Below are 23,222 nucleotides of genomic sequence, written 5' to 3' on the forward strand. Positions count from 1 at the left end.
CTCCTATCTTCCCAATAGGCTCTGCGCATTGGAATAATACCTACAGCAGTAAAGGCCTAGACCAGACGTTAACTAGGTCTACTACTGTCGATACTAGACTTAATTTTTGGGTTTGCCAGCGTAGCTCAGAGTTCGCTAGAAACTTTCTCGAATGTTCAAGGAGGAATTAACTTCCCTGATTAGACAAGAAGGGATTTAGTTTCTGACAACCATAGAACATGACAACTTTGCTCTCCCCTAATCAAGAGTCAATCTCGAGAGTCGTGTGAGCACAAGGCAATTATTTTACTCAGTCAGTACGTGCATTCTTAGTCTCATCAGAATGTAGAGAAAAGGAAGAGACGGGCGTGTTCAATAAAAGGTGTTATTTATTGATCAGTCTCTTTTCTCATACATGAGAAATGGATCGATATTATTGCAATACTTATAGTTAAGTAAAGTGCATACATTAAAAGCAATAGTATAAAATAATACTGTAAAAACATTGATATGGTTTCTGAGCCAAATGATGTTTAAAATGATTAAAATATATTTACATACACATATACATTTGACTAAACGTACTCAACTGGTGTTCTAAATACGCCTACCCCGTGTACCTGACCTAAGTCTAATGCGTGGGCGGGAATAGAAAGTTACAGTTTAAGTTAAGTTTGTTTTTGCCAAGTGAATAATTAAAGGATTCTCTGTGAGGGGTTATTCAGTTCTGTACCTGGAATTTAGGATGAATGAGGGATGGTATCTCTTTCTCTGGTCTCGATATTCCAGGCTGCCTGCGAGGGCTACCCGGAAGCGCCGGTGCTGGGTCTCTCGGCTTGAGATAACAGCGCGTCTCTCAGCGCGTCAGGAAGGCGGGGCTGCGCCAGCGGGGTCTGCTCTGCTCTCGGCTTCGGCAAGTATGGCTGCTCCGTCTTGTCACCACGCGTGTGTTTGCATAGGGCAAGATCGGTAATATTTATACCTTAAAGGTGCCGAGATTGACGTAAGGATGGACATAGATACGTCAATAAAGATGTCATACGACTTGCTCGTTAGCACATTCTTTACTAAAGTTCTCGGTGAAATCAAAACAATGGCTGCAGGGTTTTTCCCAGGTTGTCATAGGTTTGATTTGTTATGAGAACGTCGTATGCCTTATCAGGGGCTGGAGGAATGTCGCTTGTCTAATTAGATCTCAAGCGTTATGACCTAATCAGATAACACGTTCCTGTGCCGTAGTGTGACTGCGTCAGATAACGGTATCTGCATCATGGGGGCTTGTCTTGCCTCATGGGCTGACTGTTAGTTAACTTGATAGTTAGTTTAACCAGAATAGGGTCAGGAATAGGGGGATCGATTCAGAACCTATAGGAATACACGAAACCCACTCCACGCTAACTATGGTCATATCTAATCTATGCATAGTATAACATAGTACAACATACTACAGAGTATAGTGTATACCTTACCACCCCAAAATACATAAATGCATTTTGAAATTTTCAAATATACTGAAAAATTGCAGTCATATATTGTATGCACTTAAGCTATGAATTAAATGCAAAAGTAAACACGCATTTGTATGCATTATTGCTAATTTGGTATTTGAGAAATACACATGAAATGGCTCTTAATATGGCTATACAGAAAGAAAGTTCGAGACCATTTCATCACATAATAAAACATTTGTGAACATACCAGCGGGCAGCTAAAGTCTATAAAGTATCTAAAAATAGAAATCTTAGTTCTCTTGGAATAGTTTCTTACTTTAAGCAGAAGATCAGTGTCCCGGAAAAAATATGGGAAAATATTTTAGGGGTTTGATGAAAAATTGCTGTCCGTGAACTGGATTGTAATTGTTCATGTGACTTTATTTATAAAGTTGAAGGCCGAATTCAGGGAACGCCGTGTGCGAGTTTACTCAAAAGTCTCTATTTCTGTTCTGGAGAGAACATCATATCATTCAGGCTTTCGAAAAAACTGTCAACAGCTTCATGGGAAAGTTCCACTAAGTCGGAAATAGGTGTAACCATGCATTCATGCGCATGATTGTCTCCTTGCGACTTGTAGATCATACGTTTCTTTTGATGACGTGAGCCTTGTAGGCGTCTGAAGAAGCACTGTTTTCATTCTGCTTAAAGTATCTATTCGAATAGAAGTAATTTTCAAATTGGGCCATGCCCTTGCCTCCCTGTCTGGAAAGGAGCTGGGGAACAAAGAACGTCCACAGCACTTGACCTTCGCCGTCGTAGTGACTAGATAAGGAGTCCCGGGCATAAGACTACAACATCTGCGGTCTACAATAAGAATGTAACTCCCATTATAGAGTCTTTGAAAGAATGGTTCTATTTCAGTTGCAGGTGCGCCTTGCTGGTGACATGAAAGGTTGTATGAATTCCCTTCACAGGCTCCGTGCAAACTAATACCGTTACACAGAAGCGTGCCGCTTAGTGACATAGCACAATTGTTGCCACTAAGAAACACTTTCTGTCCTTTATTACTGACACATGCATGTGAATAGGGTAGGTTCCAAGTTGTTTTAAGGTACCCTTTACCCAATTTCTCGTACATGCCAGCCTGTATATATTTTTGGCAGTATTGAAACCTGAAGGTTGAGATAGGAATATTTATGATTCCGTGTATTATCCATTCACTGACAGGTCGTTCTGACATTGTCATTGGTAATCTTTCTAGTTTTTCAATGCTCAAGATTGTATAATCAGCACCCTTTTGCGCCATACCGATTTGTCTATCAGTAAGGTTAAAGATTTGGAATAGTGACGTTGTGTTGATTAAACGCCAAGGCACATAGCCTGAACGCAGATTTTGTAACGTCCAGCCAAGCTGTACAATAGAACGCAATTGTGACTGTCCATGTTGTAATAACAGTAAGTCTTGCGATAATATATCGATTGCTGAAGACACAATGCTGTCCAATGAAAAAATTCTGGAGGACAGAGTCATTAACCCATTGTCCACTACAGAAAGTGATTTTTCCAAATTGATACGGTCAATTTCCCGTATTCTCTCTGCTGTTTCAATTTGAGTAACCTTCCAGGCCTCATTGTATGCTGCATATACAGAGGCTGCTATGAAACGCTTTTGATGCTGTTTGCGTGGTCCCAGAATGAAATCACGCAAGTCAGCACCATCAGTAAGTAAAGTTAGGTGTTGCTTAATTTCTGGCAGTGTGGAAGTTTGTAGCCATTGAAGGCATAATTTGCCCACACTGTAGGTTGTTATTATCCCTGGGTGATGTCTTTGGGGATATCTAGGGTCTGGCCTGGTCATTTTGAACCCCTGTGTTTTATTCAGGAATCTGTCTTGACAGTTATTTGTATCTGTGGGCCAGATCAACCATTGTTTCCAATCAGGATGTGTTCTGTTTTGGTTTAATATATGGTTTACGTCTATCTCTTCATCTGTATCAGAGCTATTGCTAAACATTGTTGGCTTTGGAATAGACGGTTTATTTAAATCTTTGATTTTGGCTAAGCCAAGACAGGTGGTTTGTTGAACAGTGTCATTTAAAAATATCATTTGTTCTGGGATCATGCAGGCTCTAAACAAAGCTTCTATACCCTGTACTTGCCATTCTTTAGTACCCCAAACACTTTTCAAATCAACATTTTTGTCCCAATAATCAAATCCAAAAGTATTCATTTGTTCAAAGAATGAGTCTGAATAAATCAATTTTGTGTTGGTTATCATGGTTTTCATCCCTGTCTTGTTTGACAATTTAAAATAAAATGTTTCAGCATTACTTGTGTTAAAACCTGAAAAATATGAATATTTGTCATATACGGTTCTAGAGCTCCCTTTTGGAGGTGTAGCACAATGTTCCCATTGATTATAATTTAAAACATTTCTAGGTTGTGCAGATTTATGTAAAAAATGGTTACCATAATGGTTATAGCAATACATACTATCATAATTTGTAGAACCTTGCAAATAATCATGTTTTGTAAATTTAGCAGACATTACTAAATCAGACATCATGTTATTAATGCTTTCGAAGTCCCAATCATCAGCAAATGAGTTTGGTTTTGCAAAGTCACTCAAGGAGATCTTGATTTGGTGTGGATATTTCAGGATCTCGACCGGACCATAAATTTCATAGTCAGTGTTGTCCCAGGCTACCCCACCAGGTATTGAATTGGCTGTGAAGTTGGCTGAAGAAAGTTCTCTTTTCTCGACGTGTGAAGATGTGTGTGGTTTGAGGATCAAGTTGATGTTCTGACTTGCTGTGTCCATTTTAGCATATTTTCCCTCAATGAAGCGTCCCAAAGTAAATACCATGATGAGCCAAAGTATGAGGATAAATGCACCAAAACCCACCCAAAATTCAATCCATGGAGAAATCAGATATGTTTCTTTCAGTTGTTTCAAAAGTTCCTTAGCTTTGTCTTTAAAGGATTTCGATGATGGCTGTGTCTTTGATTCACTGAGGCTTTCAGAGGAATCATCGAAGTTGATGAAGTAACCGGATGCAGCTCTGTCAATTGTTCCAATTGGTTCAGGATTTTTGTTTCTTGCATTTTCACTTGGTACTTCAGTATAGATTGGTGTGTCTCTGCTAAATGTCTTTATTTGGGTTTTCAGAGGTCTGAGTTCTATTGCATTGTTGCATAGTCCTTCTTGTTCTTCTGTAGGCGTTTCGAATGTGATGAGCCTTTTTGATAGGACCTCTGTACTGGTAGCAAACCTTGGTGTTCTGCTACTTATTGGGAGTCCACTTGGCCTACCGTTTGTTATCGGCCACATGTTGTGGTTTTACCAGGTCGATGGATACAACTCGGTTCTCCTTTTTTCCAGCAAGTGGCGGTAGTACAACTGATCTTGTCCCGTTGACAGACAAGACAGGAACTGCTTTTCTGTAGGAAGGCCCAAATTCCTTCTTTACCGCGATCTTCTCCCTGACTAGATCCCCGACTTTTGGAATCCAGACAGGTCTTGCTGGGACAGGTGGTGATTCTTCAGTGGTTGTTGGCTGTTGTTTCAACTGTATGTTGCTCAGGTCTTTTCTTGTTTTGTTTAAGTCCTGCAAAATAGCCAAACGGTCTTTGACATCAAAGGTTTTTTCTTTCACCACTGAAGTCTGACTATCAAGGTCAGAGATCATCATCCTAGTTCCAAATAATAATTCGTACGGACTGAATCCCTTCAGAGAATTTCTTGGCAAGTTATTTAGACTACGTTGGACACTTATTAGATGTTTGACCCACCCAGCTCCCGAACCTAATATCCTTTCCATTATAGATTGCTTTCTGCCTTGGTTTTTTCTTTACACCATCCCGTACCCTCAGGAAGGAAGTGAGAAGATTCCCGCTGGACTGTGCTCATTTGGCCATGTTTCCCCCCAGGCTGGTGTGCCTGAGTGAAAACAATGGTCAAACGTAACATGCTCTTAGCGTATATGCCATTTAGACTCGCAAATCTTTGTATAACAGTCCGGACGTCAGCCGAGTGCTGAGGATCTACATTATAAGTGGTAACTAGCCTGTATATGTTAATCGCAAGCCATTCTTTTTACTGGTAATATTATCTGCCTTGATACGACGAGGTATTAAACTGTTTCTCTCCCCACTGCGATCTCTGTTGCAGTTTGGGCAGTTTTTTACAAACATGGTGTAGTGCAGGCTCATGCCTGGCCACCAGTACCGTGATTGTAATTCTTCCAGAGAATCTTTTAATTTAAGGTGTCTGAGACCCTCGCCCATGTGTGCGTCTGCGATTAACAAGTTTCTCCTGTCCATGTTTGGAATCACTCTATCCCCCACTCCAGGGATTCGAGCAAAAGGGACGGAGTTTGCATCGATTATGTATGTATAATTGAGTGGATAGTTGATCGGTAACGCTGAGCAGTCGCCTTTTGATGACGTTTTCACCGCCAGCAATGTTTCACCGTCAATGTATTTTAATGTACGCTTTTTTCGAACTACGGGAGCCGAGTTAGTGGCTGCCGCTGCGGCTGTTTCAGCCAATGAATTCCCTACAACGTGAACGCCATCACGCTGATGACTCAGTGAGTGTGTCACGTGAGTCTTTGGTAGTTCTTTTTGTAAAAGAGCTATTTGTTCCCAGAGCAGTTTCTGCTTTATTGGTGCATCTGTGTCATCTTTGTAACCGTTTTGAATCCATGTCTGCAAATCCTTGTTGTATGATTTGACGCAGTAATATGAATCTGACACTATAAGTGTCGGGAATTCGCGATCCGCATTATCTAGCGCCATTTTCAAAGCTATTATTTCAGTTTGTTTTTCTGAATTAGTTTCTACTGAGTGTGATTTTGTTAATAGAGGTCTTAGTTTACCTCCGCGCCACACTTCTTTTGTAATCTCACATGTGGGGTTGTATGCTTGTTCTCCCCAAACGGAGGGTTGAGCATGTCCGTCTGTATAGATTACACAGGCGTAATGTCGTAGAGGCAGAATGTCGATTGGCAGAGGATATGTTTTTTCATATTCTAGATTTTCCATTTCTTCTAGTTCTGGATCAAAGAAGTAGTATACTTTGTCCGTTGTGATTGAATTTACCCATTGTAACCATTCTGGATCCAATGTTGTTGTTGGTAAATTACATGGTGTTGTTAATGCCTCAAAGGCTGATTCAGCTGTTCTGACTGTGATATGTCTACCGTCAGCTATGTCTTTTTCTCTAGCTATTGCGGTTTGAACTGCATGAACAATTTTTTCTTTGTTGCTGAATCTCTGTTCAGCTTTTGTGTACAAGTGTGATTTGAATGCAATTGGTACCTTTTCTCCCTCATTAGAGGTTAGGTATGTGAATCCGCATCTCCCTGGGATGACTCGAATCACAAGATTGCGTGTGTTATCACGTGTTTCTAATTTTGTTTTAATTAGCATGTCTGTTTGTAATGATCTCAAAATTTCTGTGTGTGTTTGAGTCCAACTGGATCTTTTAAAGTCTGGTTTAATTAGATCATAAAGAGGTTTGACCCTTTCTGCGTAATTTGCAATGTATGTTCTTCCGAAATTTAGGAAACCTAGAATCGACTGTAAGTTTTTTAGTGTTCTAGGTGCTTGGAGTACGGCACATTTCTCTAGGAAATTGTCTGCCAGGCTTTTGCCTTCACTTGATAACTCATATCCTAAGAATAGGACCGTCAGATGGGCAATTCTGGATTTTTTGAAGTTGAATTTGTAACCCTCTGCAGCGAAACCAAGTATTATGGTGTTCACTCTTTTCAAGTGAGTCTCCAAGTCATCATCTGTTAAGTAAATGTCATCGACATAAGATAATGCTTCATCATCATATAGTTGTAGTAATTCTGTTACTCTCGCTGAGAATACCCCCGGGCTGTTCTTGTACCCCTGGGCTAACCGACAGAATTGTTTTTGAGTGCCATTTACTGAGAATGCAGTTAAATATCTGCTCTCTGGTGCTATGTTTTGACAAAAGAATCCATTGGAGATGTCCAAGGTTGTTTTGTATTTTTTGCGCACTATGTTATTCATTAGTGCAGCACTGTGTGAGTTTTGCACTGCAAAAGTTTTGCAACATGTGTTAAGATGTCGGTAATGCAAAACTAGACGATATGAATTGTCTGGTTTGGAGACCGGAAACAAAGGATTGTTCATTTGTGAGGTGCAAGTTTCAATCACCCCCTGGTATTCTAGCTGATCTAGTATTTCATTTACCTGTTTTTTAGCTTCTTGCTTAATTGGGTACTGCCTTTGTGCAGTTGGTTGTGATTTTAACTGGATTTTGTGAGGAGGAGAATCCTCATCCCATCCTACATGATTTTTATATAAAGCAGGTGCTAAGGCCACTGCCCACTTTCTAGCAAGTGTATATTTTTTATGAATCGGGATATGATTCGAGAAGGCAGGCATAATTACTTCTTCGCCATGAGGGCACTCCCTGACAAACTCTGGTGGCCAGTCTTTTTCAGCTAGAAGGATATCATAGCCCTTGGAGAGGTTATCCCAAAATAGTCCCCTTATTTTCCTAGTCTTATCTCCCTCAAATACGTAAGGTTATCTCGTATATCTTGTGGGGCTTGCTAACTCTGGTGTCTGCAGTTTCCACTTGAAGATATTCATTCGTGTCCACTGTCTCCAGATGATTCATAAGGACTTTGCGAGCTATGCTCACCTCTGCTGCGCTGTCTAGCATTGTCTGAGCCCACTCTCCGTTTTTCAGTTGTGTCCTCAGTATTCTCGGCATTGTTAACTACCTTGATACTGGCTACCTTCTTTTTTGGAAATTGTAATTTCTTTTTTAGTTGAGCAGGTTCCTTGTCTTTGGACTTGGCGTGCTCTTCTGATCGTCCTCTTCTTTCCGATTTCTGCGAGGAAGTCTGAAAAGATTGAGAGGGACGTGTATCAATGTCTTGATATCTATCAGGTTTTTTAATATTATCCCTATTTCTAAGGTTATATCTATTCCCAGAGGGGTCACTCTGCGGTGACCTCTGTCTTCGGTTTGGAGATTTTTCTCTTCGCCTAGGAGACCTTCCTCTGGACTGGAATTTCTTTTCTTTAGGATTGGATTGTTTGTTTCCATCCCAGTTCTTTTTTGGTGACTTATTATTAAAAAATATTTTTTCTGGACTTTCAGTCAGTTGCGGTTTTACTGGTATTCCACCTAAACTATCTCTACCTAGTTCTTCATAGGATTTTTCTATGATTCTGGCAATTTCAGCTGGTTGGTCTGCTATATCTGTCTCTTTTAACCTCTGGCGGATCGCCACGTTTGCTGCTTCACCTTTTATATTGGCTAATAATATAGCCGAGACCTGCTTGAAGTCTTTTAGTAATTTCATACCAAGAGTTAAAGCAGGTTCTGGACCGTATTCGTCTTGAATTTGTTTTAGCACATCTGGTATCACCGAAATGGATGGAACACCGTGCGTTTTTGTGTAGATAGAAGCAAAGACTGTACCCCAAGTGTCACAGTCCTCAATGTGTGGTGCGATTCCCATTGGGAGACATATAGTCAGAATCCTGTGTTTTTCTAGCGGGGTGGTGTCGGGAAACACCGCCTCTATTTGGGTAATTTTCTGTGCCAACCAGAATGGTATTTGTTCCCGTTTAGCCGGAACTTTACCTAGGCAGGATTGGATGTTCTGTGGTGTAATTTTATTTGTGTTCCCCTGGTGAGGGGTCAGCTGTGGAAGTTTAATCGCTGGCTGAATTGTTGAAGTCCGCATTACATACTGAACTAATTGTCTATGGATTTTTAGTAGTTGTTTTAGCTGTATTAACAGCTCTGCTGCAGGCATTCTTTCGATGTCTGGGTGTGGTGTGTATCTGGCTAAGACCGGCCACGTTGCTCCTGGTCTACCTAAAGGACCGAGCCTTGTAATGTGATTGTTATGTATTAGGGCGCCATCAAATAAGAGCAAATGCTCTTGGAATTTGAGTGGTACTTCCACCTCCTCGAAAGGAGTGTACTCATTAGGAGGTTCCTCTACTTTGTAATAGTGGAAGTACTTTGTTACAGCATTAGCTGCTGGAAAATGTATCCATGAATAATATACCTCTGTCTGCCGATATTCGTGTGCCTCAATTACGAATATGACTGTGCCACCTCTAGGTGTCAGTCCATTTTCTATAAGTTTTAAGGTTATAGATCTCCTTTTAATGACCGGAATGAGTGTTATATTCGGGTCTGCTGCTTGCATGGTAGCATCAGCATCTGCGAGTTCAGTTGCTAATCTAACTGCCTCTCTTTCTTCATCACTGTCTCCCATTTTACTGACAGGATGGTATTATGTTTGTTTGCAGATCAGGTTTCTTTATGGAAACAGAGATTAGATGCACAATATTTTGGAACAGTGTATCCTTCAACGTTGACTATACCAAGAACCATACATAGGAGTTCCCTCCTGCGAGGTTTTGGAGGATATAACCTTTCACCCACTCCAGACGTCTTTGGAGTATAATGGGAAAAGGGGTCTGATTGAGAAAGCACGACTGAGTTACTCTAAATGTCTTACGTTAGTTTTATCGCCCTTTCCAAACGCGTTGGGCGCCATGTAGTGTAGCTCCTATCTTCCCAATAGGCTCTGCGCATTGGAATAATACCTACAGCAGTAAAGGCCTAGACCAGACGTTAACTAGGTCTACTACTGTCGATACTAGACTTAATTTTTGGGTTTGCCAGCGTAGCTCAGAGTTCGCTAGAAACTTTCTCGAATGTTCAAGGAGGAATTAACTTCCCTGATTAGACAAGAAGGGATTTAGTTTCTGACAACCATAGAACATGACAACTTTGCTCTCCCCTAATCAAGAGTCAATCTCGAGAGTCGTGTGAGCACAAGGCAATTATTTTACTCAGTCAGTACGTGCATTCTTAGTCTCATCAGAATGTAGAGAAAAGGAAGAGACGGGCGTGTTCAATAAAAGGTGTTATTTATTGATCAGTCTCTTTTCTCATACATGAGAAATGGATCGATATTATTGCAATACTTATAGTTAAGTAAAGTGCATACATTAAAAGCAATAGTATAAAATAATACTGTAAAAACATTGATATGGTTTCTGAGCCATATGATGTTTAAAATGATTAAAATATATTTACATACACATATACATTTGACTAAACGTACTCAACTGGTGTTTCTAAATACGCCTACCCCGTGTACCTGACCTAAGTCTAATGCGTGGGCGGGAATAGAAAGTTACAGTTTAAGTTAAGTTTGTTTTTGCCAAGTGAATAATTAAAGGATTCTCTGAGAGGGGTTATTCAGTTCTGTACCTGGAATTTAGGATGAATGAGGGATGGTATCTCTTTCTCTGGTCTCGATATTCCAGGCTGCCTGCGAGGGCTACCCGGAAGCGCCGGTGCTGGGTCTCTCGGCTTGAGATAGCAGCGCGTCTCTCAGCGCGTCAGGAAGGCGGGGCTGCGCCAGCGGGGTCTGCTCTGCTCTCGGCTTCGGCAAGTATGGCTGCTCCGTCTTGTCACCACGCGTGTGTTTGCATAGGGCAAGATCGGTAATATTTATACCTTAAAGGTGCCGAGATTGACGTAAGGATGGACATAGATACGTCAATAAAGATGTCATACGACTTGCTCGTTAGCACATTCTTTACTAAAGTTCTCGGTGAAATCAAAACAATGGCCGCAGGGTTTTTCCCAGGTTGTCATAGGTTTGATTTGTTATGAGAACGTCGTATGCCTTATCAGGGGCTGGAGGAATGTCGCTTGTCTAATTAGATCTCAAGCGTTATGACCTAATCAGATAACACGTTCCTGTGCCGTAGTGTGACTGCGTCAGATAACGGTATCTGCATCATGGGGGCTTGTCTTGCCTCATGGGCTGACTGTTAGTTAACTTGATAGTTAGTTTAACCAGAATAGGGTCAGGAATAGGGGGATCGATTCAGAACCTATAGGAATACACGACAGTCGCTTCGCGACTTGATTATTGTAACGCCTTGTACACCGGCATGAATAAGAGCCTGACACAGCGTCTTCAGACTGCCCAAAATGCGGCAGCCAAATTTGTTCTGGACGCTCCTAGATTAGCGTCAGCAACGGCAGCCAGGAAGGCCTTACACTGGCTTCCTATTGAATCGAGGATCATCTTTAAAACGCTCTGCCTGACTTACGGTGCACTCTCCGGTAAGGGTGCGGGGGTGTCAAGAAACTGCTGCTACCCTATGTACCTGGCAGAGACTTACGCTCCTCCTCAAGGAGCCTGCTGGTGGTACCTCGCTTCCGTAGGAGTAAATGGGGCGGTAGGGCTTTCTCTTCAATTGCCCCTAAGTTATGGAATACCCTTCCTTGTGAAATTAAATCTCAGTCTTTCGTTTTGCTGTTTCGGAAAGCACTGAAAACATGGCTGTTTGCAAGGGCGTACCCGTAGTTACTGTTCATTTGTTTTCATGGATTTGCTGTTCGGCGCCTTGATGCCTTCGGGCTTAGTTGCGCGCTACAAGATTCTTTTCATTTCATTTTCATTCATTTCAGCCTTTTGAATAGGAATGCCCTATAGAAAAAAAGCCAAAAGGCCACTAGAAAGAGTGCTGCCTTCAGTGCAACCTTTTGAATACTCCAAGGCAAGACTAGATTAGGAAGATTTTCATAGCAAATCCATCGCGTGACGGTAATGTGGCGGTGTACAGCTCCACGTTAGGTCGGTCATACCCCGGAAGTGACGTCTGGGCCCCTACATAGCCACCAGATTGCACACTGACATCAGTTTCTTTCTGATGTCTATCTGTACTGTATAAATTAGATTGTGCCAGTGTAGAGCTCTAAACGGGAATCTTATTAAAGTGGAACAATTTGTCCATTCCACTGAATGGGGAGGAGGGTGGGTCAGTGAAGAATCTGTGGTTAGGTAGTTTATCCACCTGAAAAAGTGTTACCGAAGGGAAGTCATTTTTTCTTCCAATGAATACTCTAACTGCAGATTCCTCACCTTCCGACTAGATACCAAATCAGTACCTACTCAGGTGGTGGGTCTGTGAAATGACTCATACCAGGAAATCCAGCAGGACAGAACAAGCGAAATGCCCTGCCTGCCATACCTGGCTATCCAGGCAGTGAGGCTTTGTGAATGTAAGAACTGATGCTCATGTAGCCTCATGGCAGATATCCAAGACTGGGGACCACTAGGATAACTCGAGCCCAGTCTGTGCTGATCTTCTTACAAACTCTTGGCAGAGGCAGGAAGGTGTACAGGAGTTCCGAGCTCCAAAGAAGCGAAGGGAGTCTCTGTGAGAGAGCTGCCTTGGGAACTCTGACTACAAAAGCCCAGGACACTGTTCCCTGCAGATGACAATAGATCGAGTTAGGGTTCTCCCCATTTCTGGAAAACGTCCAGGGCGAGTGCAGCTGACATTCCTGACCCACTAGGCAACGAGTTTGTCTGCCTGGTGTTTAAAGATTTTGCCAGATGCTTTACGACCAGGGAGCTGCCATGACAATTCAGCCACTTTCAGAAGTGCAGGGCCTCCCAGCACAGCACCCACAAGGCCTTTCAGCCCCTTGTTTTTGTTGTAGTACCACATGGCTGTGGTGTTGTCTGTGAGAACTTATACCTGTCCCCTCCCCCCCCCCCCGATGGATGGGAGGAAAGGCTTTAGTGTCAACCAGATTGTTCTTATCTCAAACCAGCTGATATGGCGACCATCACTACCATTATGTTTAGATGAGGCATGAAGAGAGGCCTGCCATCTATCCATTTGATGGTCCACCAGGTACCACTGTTTATCTTTATGTAGTCTCCTCAGACACATAGATGGAATCCAAAAGTTTCCCTTGGTGCTGAGCAGGATGGCTCCACTGAAGGGAAGCAGTTGTTAAGGAGTCACTTTGGCAAGCTGATGGAAAAACCCAAGGACTTCAACAGGTCGGCCTTGGTCTGGAATAACTTATGATTGTTTGAAGAGAGCCTGCCTTCAAGAACCAGTCTAGGACCAGGATGGGAAGACTGGAATTCCCAACCTATGCGGATGGGTAGCGACCACCACATCACCTTTGTGAACACCTGAGATACACTGGTAAGGCTACAGTGGAGAACTGAAAGTGCCCTTTGTCTACCAGAAACCGCAGGTAGTGTATGTGGGACTTCAGGACAGGAATGTAGAAATAGGCGTCCTGCAGATCCAACTCCACCATCCAGTCTCCTAGATCTAGGGCAGAAAAGACGTGGGCCAAGGTTAGCGTTTTCAACTTATCTTTAGAGAAGAAGTTCAGAGGCCAAAGATCAAGGACAAAGCGGAGGCTTCCTTCCTTTTTCGACACCAGAAGGTAACTGGAATAACAACCAGTCATGATCTTCGATGCCGGCACCCTTTCTATGGTACCCTTAGGCAAGAGAGCTTGTACTTCCCCTTAGAGTATGGACAAGTGGTTCTCCAGGAGGCATTGTAGTGCGGAAAACATGTTTAGAGGATAGGGAGTAACCCTTCTGTACAATCTGGAGCACGTACTTGTCAGATTTGATGCTCCTCCACCTTTGGAGGCAAAAGTGATTAGCTGTCCTACCAAGAGATCATGCGCAGCTGAGGGCAACTTAAAGTGATTTTGCGGAGCTGTAATGGGAGGGACAGGGGACTGGGAAGTACACTGCCCCTGGGGGTCTGGACGGAGGCAGCTGTGTCTCCATCCTCTGCCTCAAAAGGCTTGAGAGTCCCGCAATTGTTGTTGGGGCAAGGCGTGATGCTGCTTCTGCTCGCATTCCCTTTTGAAGCCTTTGGAAATGGCAAGGGAAACTGCTGTACTGGCAGTGCAAACATAAGAGAGTGCGCTGTTGCCACACTATAGAACACTACAGAGCCGCCCTCACCTTAACTCTGGAGAGGCGAGTACCATCAAAGTGCATGTCCATAAATGACTGTTGGATGTAGCTTGAAAAAACTGTGTAGCGAACCCAAGCTGAATGCCTTACCCAAGCAGTCCGTGGTGTCCAGACCCAAGCAGATGGAGTACTTTGCTGCGTCCTGTCCATCTTGAATGAGGCGTTGGTGGTCAGGCCAGATATCATCAGGGATAGCTACCAAGATGTCTGCCACCATGACCCATAATGTATGCATCTCCGCAAGAGGCAGCCGGTATTCATCGACCGGGTTGCAAGGCTGGCCGAGGAGAACATTCTTTTAGCGAATGCCTCACTATGTTTGGATTCTGTGTCTGGAAGAGTGTTTGGAAATGCATTTGGGTTGAGACGACTTGTCAGGGCTGCACCACCAGGCTCTCTGTGGTGGGGTGCTGAAGGAGGAAGGTAGGGTCCCTGGATCAGGTCTATGTCACCTTGCAATCTGCGTTGTAACTGGAATACAAGATCCCTGCTTTGCCCAGGTGCCCAGCAGTGTAACTGTGAAGGCCTCAGAAGAGGTTCCCGTTAGATCTGTCCTACATGGAGCACTTCTGTGAAGACATTTGTTTTGATCTCAGTGGTGTGGGAGGTCTAGCACATCTGCTGCTCTCCTAATGACAGTAGCAAAGGAGAGAGATTCTTCAGCAGCTACAGCTGGCAAAGGGGAGAAGAGGCCTGTGTCAGACGTTTCCAGCCCAATAGTGTCCTGTAAGTCAAAAAATAGGCTTTCTTCTTCATACAAGTTACTGTTTTAGGTGGATGCAACATGAATGGATGTCGCTCTGGGTGGGCTTAGGAGTCCAAGAGGACTACTGGCTCACCCTCTGTCATTGGTGACGTCATCTTTGAGGTTGTGGAGCTGTATGAAGTGTATGGTGAGGGTTCGGTGTTGAGCCCAAGGTCAGGGCAGACCTCGATACAAGGTAGAGTGGCGCAGTCTGAGTCTGGGGTGCATCCACAAGCGATAGACTGACCGGAGGTCATGTCGGATCAACAGGGCCCAAAGGTGCTCCAGAGGATTTTTGGCAAATACCAGAAATATTGTCCACGGCCTCCATGAATTTACGGAATTGCTGCGGCATCACCACTGGACCCAGGAAATTGGGGCACAATGAAATAAGGGTCAGAATCGGTTCTGAACACAGAGACAAAGTTGGGCGGCTTTCCGTGGTGGGACGACGTGGAGCCATGCTTCAACCTCTTCTGTTTCTCCGACTTACCTGAAGGCTTGAACTAAAAAAAAATTGTATGCGAAAACAGTCTTTTGAGCGGGAGTGTGCACGCTCTCTTGACTTCAACAGACACTGGGTCTTCTTGAACTTCCGAAGGTACTACACAATGTAAAGTTTAGCCTTGCAGTAGCGGATGGCCTTCAGGTTCATCTTCGCGCATTTGTCACATGAAAGACCAGAGACCGACCTTGTGGGGGTCTGTTACTGGGTAATATGCTTATGGCAGTCTTTACAAGGTTTGAAACCTGCACACTGGCAAAAGTTGTAGAAACATGCACTGTCAACCTGACGGAATTAGAGGAGTTCTAGATCCTCGTCAGAGGAAAGCAGTTTTGGGGTGGGAAAGACACCACTTCCAGCCATGTTTAATAATATTGAGTGAATCTCTGTGTTGATGTGTAGATCTAGTGTTACGACAACCAGTGAGTGGGCGGCTAACATATGTGGGTTCCACTATGTATGCATGTTAAACCAACTGTAGTTTGCCCGATGGATAGTAGTTCTCATAATCACATGCCCCAAATCCTCCCTTTCAGGTCAGTAGCTGCAGTTTCCGTAGTATCCTGCTGTTGCCCCACACCAGGTCAAGTAGTTTGCTCAGCACTTTAAATACAGGTTTAGTAACTTTCACTGATACATTTGCAAAAAAGCAGGGCAATATGATCATTTTAAGAGTGCCAAGGCCCAATCTGCCCACTATGGACAGTGGCAATTTATATTCAAAACTGTATGGAGTCTCTGGTGACTGTCAGTGCCTTGTGTATGTTTTCCTCTATTATCTCCACGTCCATATGGTGTATCTGAATTTCTTGGTATCAACATGAGTTCAGTTTCAACATCAGAGGCAACTCAGCTACGCCCGAGCTTCCAATGGGGTTTGTGATCGCAGTGAGAATAGGTGTGATTTATCTCTGTTCACCTTTAACCCAGAAATCTGGCTAAATTGTTCTAGGTGCAGCAATGGCCCCAAGTCCATGCCTATATTTCTACAATACCAAATGATGCTGTTTTTGTACAACAATAATATGTGGGAATACCAATATGAAAACAAGTTACTTACCTGTAACTACAGTTATCCAGTATTGGTATCTTTCATAGATTCACCTGCCTGAATCATTCCCCGTCGTCGAGATGGGAATCCCACGGTAAAATACAAAAGCAGTGCCATCAATAATACATAGGCTAAAAAGGGCCCAAGGCCATCCATTAGTAGCCTATCTATGTCCTTTTTCAAAAAGGACCAAAAGTTGGCTCTAGCCAATCAGCTGTTAGTACCCTCTAGAACACTACCAGTAGAGGCAAGTAATCTTCAGATTTTCCAAGCACAAGTGGGAAGTATCCCCAAAATCAATGAAAACTGACTCCACGGGGAGGAGAGTGGGTTGCATGTGAATCTATGAAAGATACCTATATGGGAGAACTGTAGTTACAGGTAAGTAACTTTTTTTCTTATACAGTATTGGGGTATCTTTCATACATTCACGTGCCTGAATCAGAATAGCAAGCAGTACCCTAATTGCAATGTCATTAGCGGAAGGTGGTGACATGTCATTTTAAACTCCCAATAGTTATCCACCATCTTTCACACAATGCATATGTCAAGCATTATACTATATTGAAATATTAAAACAGTGAAAGTTGATGTAACCATCCAAATATACATCACAAATCATATTAAGGAACAAATTGCCAAATACAGTTACTTGATCACTTATTCTAATTAAGTTAGAGTAAGAAAAAAGACAAAAATACATTCCTTTGTGAAAAATAAAGAACCTGACCTTAGTTAAAAAGATGACGTAGCACAGCCTGTCCAACCGCTGCATCCTCCCGTTGTGCAGATTGGAGGCAGTAGTGTTTTGTAAACGTGTGGATATTCTTCCGTGTCACAGCACAGCATATTTTGTCTAATGTCACTCCCACAATCAAGGTTGTAGATGCAGCGACTGTTCTCGTGGAGTGTGCTTTAGCCCTCACTGTCAGAGGCTTCTTAGCTTTTTCGTGGCAGAACTGTATCGCAGATGCGACCCATCTGGTCGATCGTGGCTTTCGTTACTGAGGTTCCTTGCTTTCCTTGTCCGTAGGCTATGAGAATCTGATCCGTTTTCTTATTTTCTTTGTTTTATGAAGATAACATTTAAAACATCTTTTGACATCCAACGTATGCAAAGTCCGTTCTGCTGGAGTAGATGGATTTGGGAAAAAAGACTGTATAGATAACCGGTTCATTTAGGTGAAATTGCGTTGATACTTTTAGTATGAACTTTGGATTTGCTCGAAGGGCTACGTAATTCTCTGTGAAGTGTAGGAAAAGTTCTTTGATTGTAAAGGCCTCCATTTCACTAACTCTTCTTGCAGAAGTAAGAGCAAGCAAGAGGGATACCTTCCATGTGAGAAATGTAAGTTCTGCTTTATGAATCGTCTCAAATGGTCGTCTCATCAACTGTGCTAGGACCACATTGAGTTTCTACTCTGGAGGAGGCGAGCGCACTGGAGGAAAAGCGTGGAAAAGGCCTCTCATGAATTGTTTATGGGAGGAGATGGACAGAAGGAAGGAATCTGAGGAGATTTCCTGTACCAGGAAATTGCTGCCAGGTGAACTTTTATTGAAGAAAAGATGAGACCTGATTTAGCTAGTGAGAGGAGGTAAGGTAAAATCTGCTCAGCAGGGGCTTGCAGCGGATTAACTTTGTTTTCTCCGCACCAGAAACAGAATCTTTTCCATTTCAGACGATATGTTTAGCAAGTATTTCTCTACAGTCTTGTGGAATATTGAGATCCTTAAATTCTAGGAATTCAGGAGCCATGCGTGCAAGTGAAGAGAATGTGGATCCGGATGAATCACTCGGCCCTTGTTCCTCGATAACATCGTAGCTGACGGATGAAGATGAATGCGTCTGACTTGCGACAATAGGAGCAGCTCCGGAAATAATATTGTCTGGGCCAACGGGGTGCTATCAAGGAGGCACCGTTCCCTTTCCATTTTGATTAGTACCCTGGGGATTAATGGGATGAGGAAAAAGCGTAGGTATATATCCCTGACCATCGCATTAAAATGGCATTCCCCCTTGACCCTGGTAGTGGGAACCTGCTGGCATATTACTGGCATTTTTCGTTTTCCTTTGTTGCAAAGAGGTCCAGAGCTGGTTTCCTCATCTTTGGAAGATTCGATCCACCTATGCTTGCTCTAGCTCCCACTCGTGGCAGCTGGACTGAGACCTGCTTAGTGTACCTGCTAGGATTTTGTGTAGACACCTGGCATGCTCGGCCTTCAACGAGATTCCATGGAGCGTTGTCCATTCCCATAATTCCTGCGCTTCTTGAGATAGAGTCATGGATTTTGTTCCTCTTTGCTTGTTTATATAGTACATGCTGGTCGTATTGTCCGTATGGACCAACACTGAGGAACCTGCTATTCTTGGCAGGAAAGCCTGAAGAGATAGGAATATGGCTTTGAGTTACAATCGGTTGATGAGTTGTTTTTTCTGTATCGAAGACCATTTTGCCTGGATTTGCAAATCCTTCAGATGACCTCCCCATCCCTCCATGGAGGCGTCTGTTTTCAGAATGAAATCTGGAGTACTTTGCAGAAAGGTTAGACCTTGAACAAGATTTGTCGTTTGAGACCACCATTGTAGGGTTTCCACCATCCTTGTTGTAATTCGAATTACATCTTCGAAAGATCCCAAAGCTTGCTGCCACTGTTTCTGCAGTTCTTCCTGAAGAGGCCTCATCTCTAATCTGGCTAAAGGTATTAGGTTTATTGCTGAAGAGCACATCCCCAGAAGCGATTTGAACATTCATACAGAAACTGACTTTCTTCTTGAAATGGTCCTGGCTAACCTTTGGAGCTGCATCTGTCTCTCTTGAGACAACAATGCTTTGCATTGAACGGTGTCCAGGGATGCTCCCAGAACGATATTACCTGAGTTGGACATACATTTGAATTTCCCTGTTTAGAGTGAGTCCCAATGCATTGAATAGATGGAGACAAGCTGTCATAGTATGATTGGCTTCCTGCGCTGTTGCAGCTTTGAGTAGCCAATCGTCGAGGTATGGAAAGACTTGAAACCCCTGAAGATCCGTGGTGCTGATTTTAAACCAAACAGGAGCACTTTGAATTGATAGTGGGTACCAGCCATGGTGAACCGTAGATATTTCTTGTGTTTTGGGTGGATTGGGATATGAAAGTATGCGTCTTTCATGTCGAGTCAAGTCATGAAATCTCCTTTGTTTAAGCACCCGGAGAGTGTTACCATCCTGAATGTCTGTTTTTGAGAAACTTGTTCAGCTTCCTGAGGTCCAGAATCGGTCTCCATTCTCCTGACTTCTTTCTTATTATGAAGAAACGAGAATAGAAACCTCTTCGTCACCGAGCGAATGGTACTTCTTCTATTGCTTCCTTGAGGAGCATGATCAAGACTTATTTTCGCAATAAGTGAAGATGAGGGGGAGAGGGACCCCTGGGCGGAGTAATAGGTCGTTTTTGAAAGAATTCTAGAGGTTGACCCTTGGTGAGTAGGTCCAACTCCCAGCAGTCTGATGTGCAGCCTGGGAGATGACAGAATCTGACTTTGGGTGTCTAATAAGGCAAGATGGAGAGTCCTCCGGAGCCTTATATTTCTTCTCTACACGATGCAGTACGGGTGGTATGGATGCCGGCACCTTCATAATCTTTACAACCTCCTGTCATATATGGTCGATGATAGGAATTGAACGTACCACTTTCCTTGTGTCCTCTTTAAATCATACAGAAAACATTCTGTTTGTTTTGCAGTGATGGTAAGTGGAACCTATTGGCTGCCCTCTGCATCAAATTGTGAAATCCCCAGATATCTTCTGGAGGAGAGTCTCAAGGCAAGTGTGGATGAGGGGATGGCGTCTGGATCACAATCATCCCAAGGATCAGGAACAGATGCCGGATCAGGTAATTCTCCTTCTTCTACCTCCGAAGAGGAAGTATTCTGATCTCCAGGGTCCACTGGAACTGAGACCGTTGCATTCGCTGGTGTACTAGGTACCTGAGGATCTGGTACGCCCGTTGGCACTTCCACCTGAGGAACCTGGTCATCTGGTGGACTCTGTTGAGGAGGGAATCTTTGTAATCTGCTAACATGGCTTGCAGGTCCTGTAGCAATGAGGGCGGTAGATGAGCCATTTCTCTATGGCGTGGTTCCTGTCAGAGATTAAATTGATAGCTATGACCTGGAGCCATATATTGTTCCTGATAATAATGTGCATCATGGTAATTTTCCTCTTCATCATTATCATCCTGGCATTTTCCATGGAGCTCAGATGGACTGTGAGCTACCCCATATAGGTCGCCATCATCATCATCCTCATCATAATCTTCCTCTTCCTCAATATAACCTTCCAAAAGCTGTGATGGGAGAAAAGGTGATACTTTACTATAGTCTTGCAAAGACAGGCGTAGAAATGTCTTTTTCACAGTAGTAACTTGAGTTATCCTCGTCGATGGTGCAGAAATTATAATTGAGGGAATTTCCTTTGTCAACGGTGTCATTGTCAACTGTAATTCCATCACGGGTGTTGTCAACGACAATGTTTTTCTTGTCGACGGGGATGTTGTCGTCGATGGTGTCGTCGCCCGTGACTTCATCGACGGTGTCTGTGCCGTTGATGATGGGTTGTCGACGGATTTCAACGACGAAGGTCCTGTCACAATAGAAATCTTAGTAGATTGTTGTTTTGTGTATTGAAGCCACAAAAGTAATCTCCTCTCTCTGTCCTTGAGGGTTTTGTTCGAAAAGGTGTGACAGATCTTACAGTCCTTCAACTCATGCCTGGGATACAGGCAATAAATACATTCTTTATGTGGGTCATCCACATGGACCCTCTTCTTCCCACAGGTCTTGCAAGGGTGGAAGAGGCCTTTCTTGTCTGACATGATGACACAGTTTGCTGAATAGAAGTCAAAAACTGAGTAGCACTCAGGAAGACTCCCTGCCACACAACATGCAGTGAAAATCTAAAGAGAAATTGCCTCTGCTGGGAGTGTTCTAGAGGGTACGTACAGCTGATTGGCTGGAGCCAACTTTTTGTCCTTTTTGGAAAAGGACATAGATAGGCTACTAATGGATGGCCTTGGGCCCTTTTTAGCCTATTTATTATTTATGGCACTGCTTTTCTATTTCACTGGTGGACTCTCATCTCGATGACGGGGAATGATTCAGGCATGTGAATCTATGAAAGATACCCCAATACTGGATAAAGTGGCATTCCTCTGTCTCTCCCTGTTGGCCATCATCCGCATTCGTTCCATCTCTGGAGGGAAAAGAAGTGGAGAGAGGGGGCATCCCTGCCTAGGCACCTTTGAACCCTTCAGGACTAAGAAATGATCCGGCAGCTATGCACACAGGCCAGACAGTGCATAGAGGCAGAATGTGTATAGACAATCTTTAATGAAGTTGAGGCACAACTTTGTAAAGGAGCTCAACATTGAGGCACGCTGAACTTAAGTGCAGCGTATTCCTAGAAGATGCTGGAGCATGTCGCTGGAATAGCTAATGTGCTGGGGTTGAGCAGCACCTTGTTTGCGAGGTGAAGAACCTGCAGGGTGATAAGAGGTGCATAAAGGAGAGAGTCACTGGGATGCCTATCATAGATTCAGCAATTGATCCTTATGCTATGCATAAACTCAGTTTACAAATTATTCTTTATAATTGAGCCACTCATTTTCTGATAATTGCCACCTGATGATCAGCCAGCATCTTCCCACCCCAGCCAAGTCAATTCCTTCCCCCTTGCACCATCTCATTCAGAATTTTTAAAAAAGAGGGGTTTGCCATTTGGATCAACATTTACTTAGCCAGGGTCCGAAGAACACACCTTTATTGAACAGGTTCCAGATAAACACTATGCTATATCGATCTGCCGGAGTCGTTTACCTCCACTCTCCTGGCCAAATCTCACCTGGAGGAACAAAAAACCACTCTCAACAAAGAACTTTGAAACAATGTTTATGATGAGTCCGCATTCTGCTATGTAGGTAATGTTTTACTAAAGGATGTTTTCATGGAAAATTTGTTACTGATTGTCCATTGTTTAAAAAATGAAAAGCTTCAGCATTTTGACCAATATATTTCTCTTACGCCACCCCCTGCATTTTCTAGAACTTACCCAATAAAAACTGATCCCGTAATGGCTGCTATCTTCTCTGCAAAAAAGAATAATGAAACCAAGATCATTAAAATAGAAAGAGGTAAACACATTTTCAATTTTCTAGACAAAAAGACTTCAGTATTTATTAAGGTAAGTGATAATTCAGATAACTTTGTGAGTTGAGTGCTTGCTATAGACACTTTAGTAACCCATGGGTTACAATTTTAAATAACAGAAAGTAGGGGCCAGATTCTTCTACGTTCTCTTAAATGAGTTTTATCAACAATCATTGCTTTAAAACACAACAGACAATTCAAAGTGTGGTCTGACCTACATATGGATAAGGTTCTCTTTATGTGACTTGTCCAAAGAGTCTCTTATTCCCAATTGGTGGGCATCCAGCCACGTAGTGGTGGGACACAAAACTGCTTCTCACGGTAGTCAAATTCAATATTTGCAGAGGAGCTAGAGAGTATGTAAGGCAATGTATATGTAAACATGCTTCCGGAAAATGTGTAGGAGCACACAATTGCTAGCTCCCGCTTAAAAAAAAATATTAACAGGTTGATCGTTATGTCTAGAGGAGTAGTTTA

The 23,222-nt window shown here is 43.1% G+C and overlaps 1 protein-coding gene across 1 annotated transcript in view; it reads right to left on the reverse strand.

Moving 5' to 3' along the window:
- Positions 1 to 23,222, reverse strand: part of SERAC1 (serine active site containing 1) — a 435,480-nt gene that overhangs the window by 304,062 nt on the left and 108,196 nt on the right. Inside the window, exon 3 of the mRNA XM_078649122.1 lies at positions 22,648 to 22,684. Within this exon, the coding sequence (XP_078505248.1) occupies positions 22,648 to 22,684 (37 nt within the window). The remainder of the gene's footprint in view (positions 1 to 22,647; positions 22,685 to 23,222) is intronic.

The sequence above is a fragment of the Lissotriton helveticus genome, chromosome 6 (genome assembly GCF_964261635.1).
Source record: "Lissotriton helveticus chromosome 6, aLisHel1.1, whole genome shotgun sequence".
In the NCBI taxonomy this organism is placed as follows: Eukaryota; Metazoa; Chordata; class Amphibia; order Caudata; family Salamandridae; genus Lissotriton; species Lissotriton helveticus.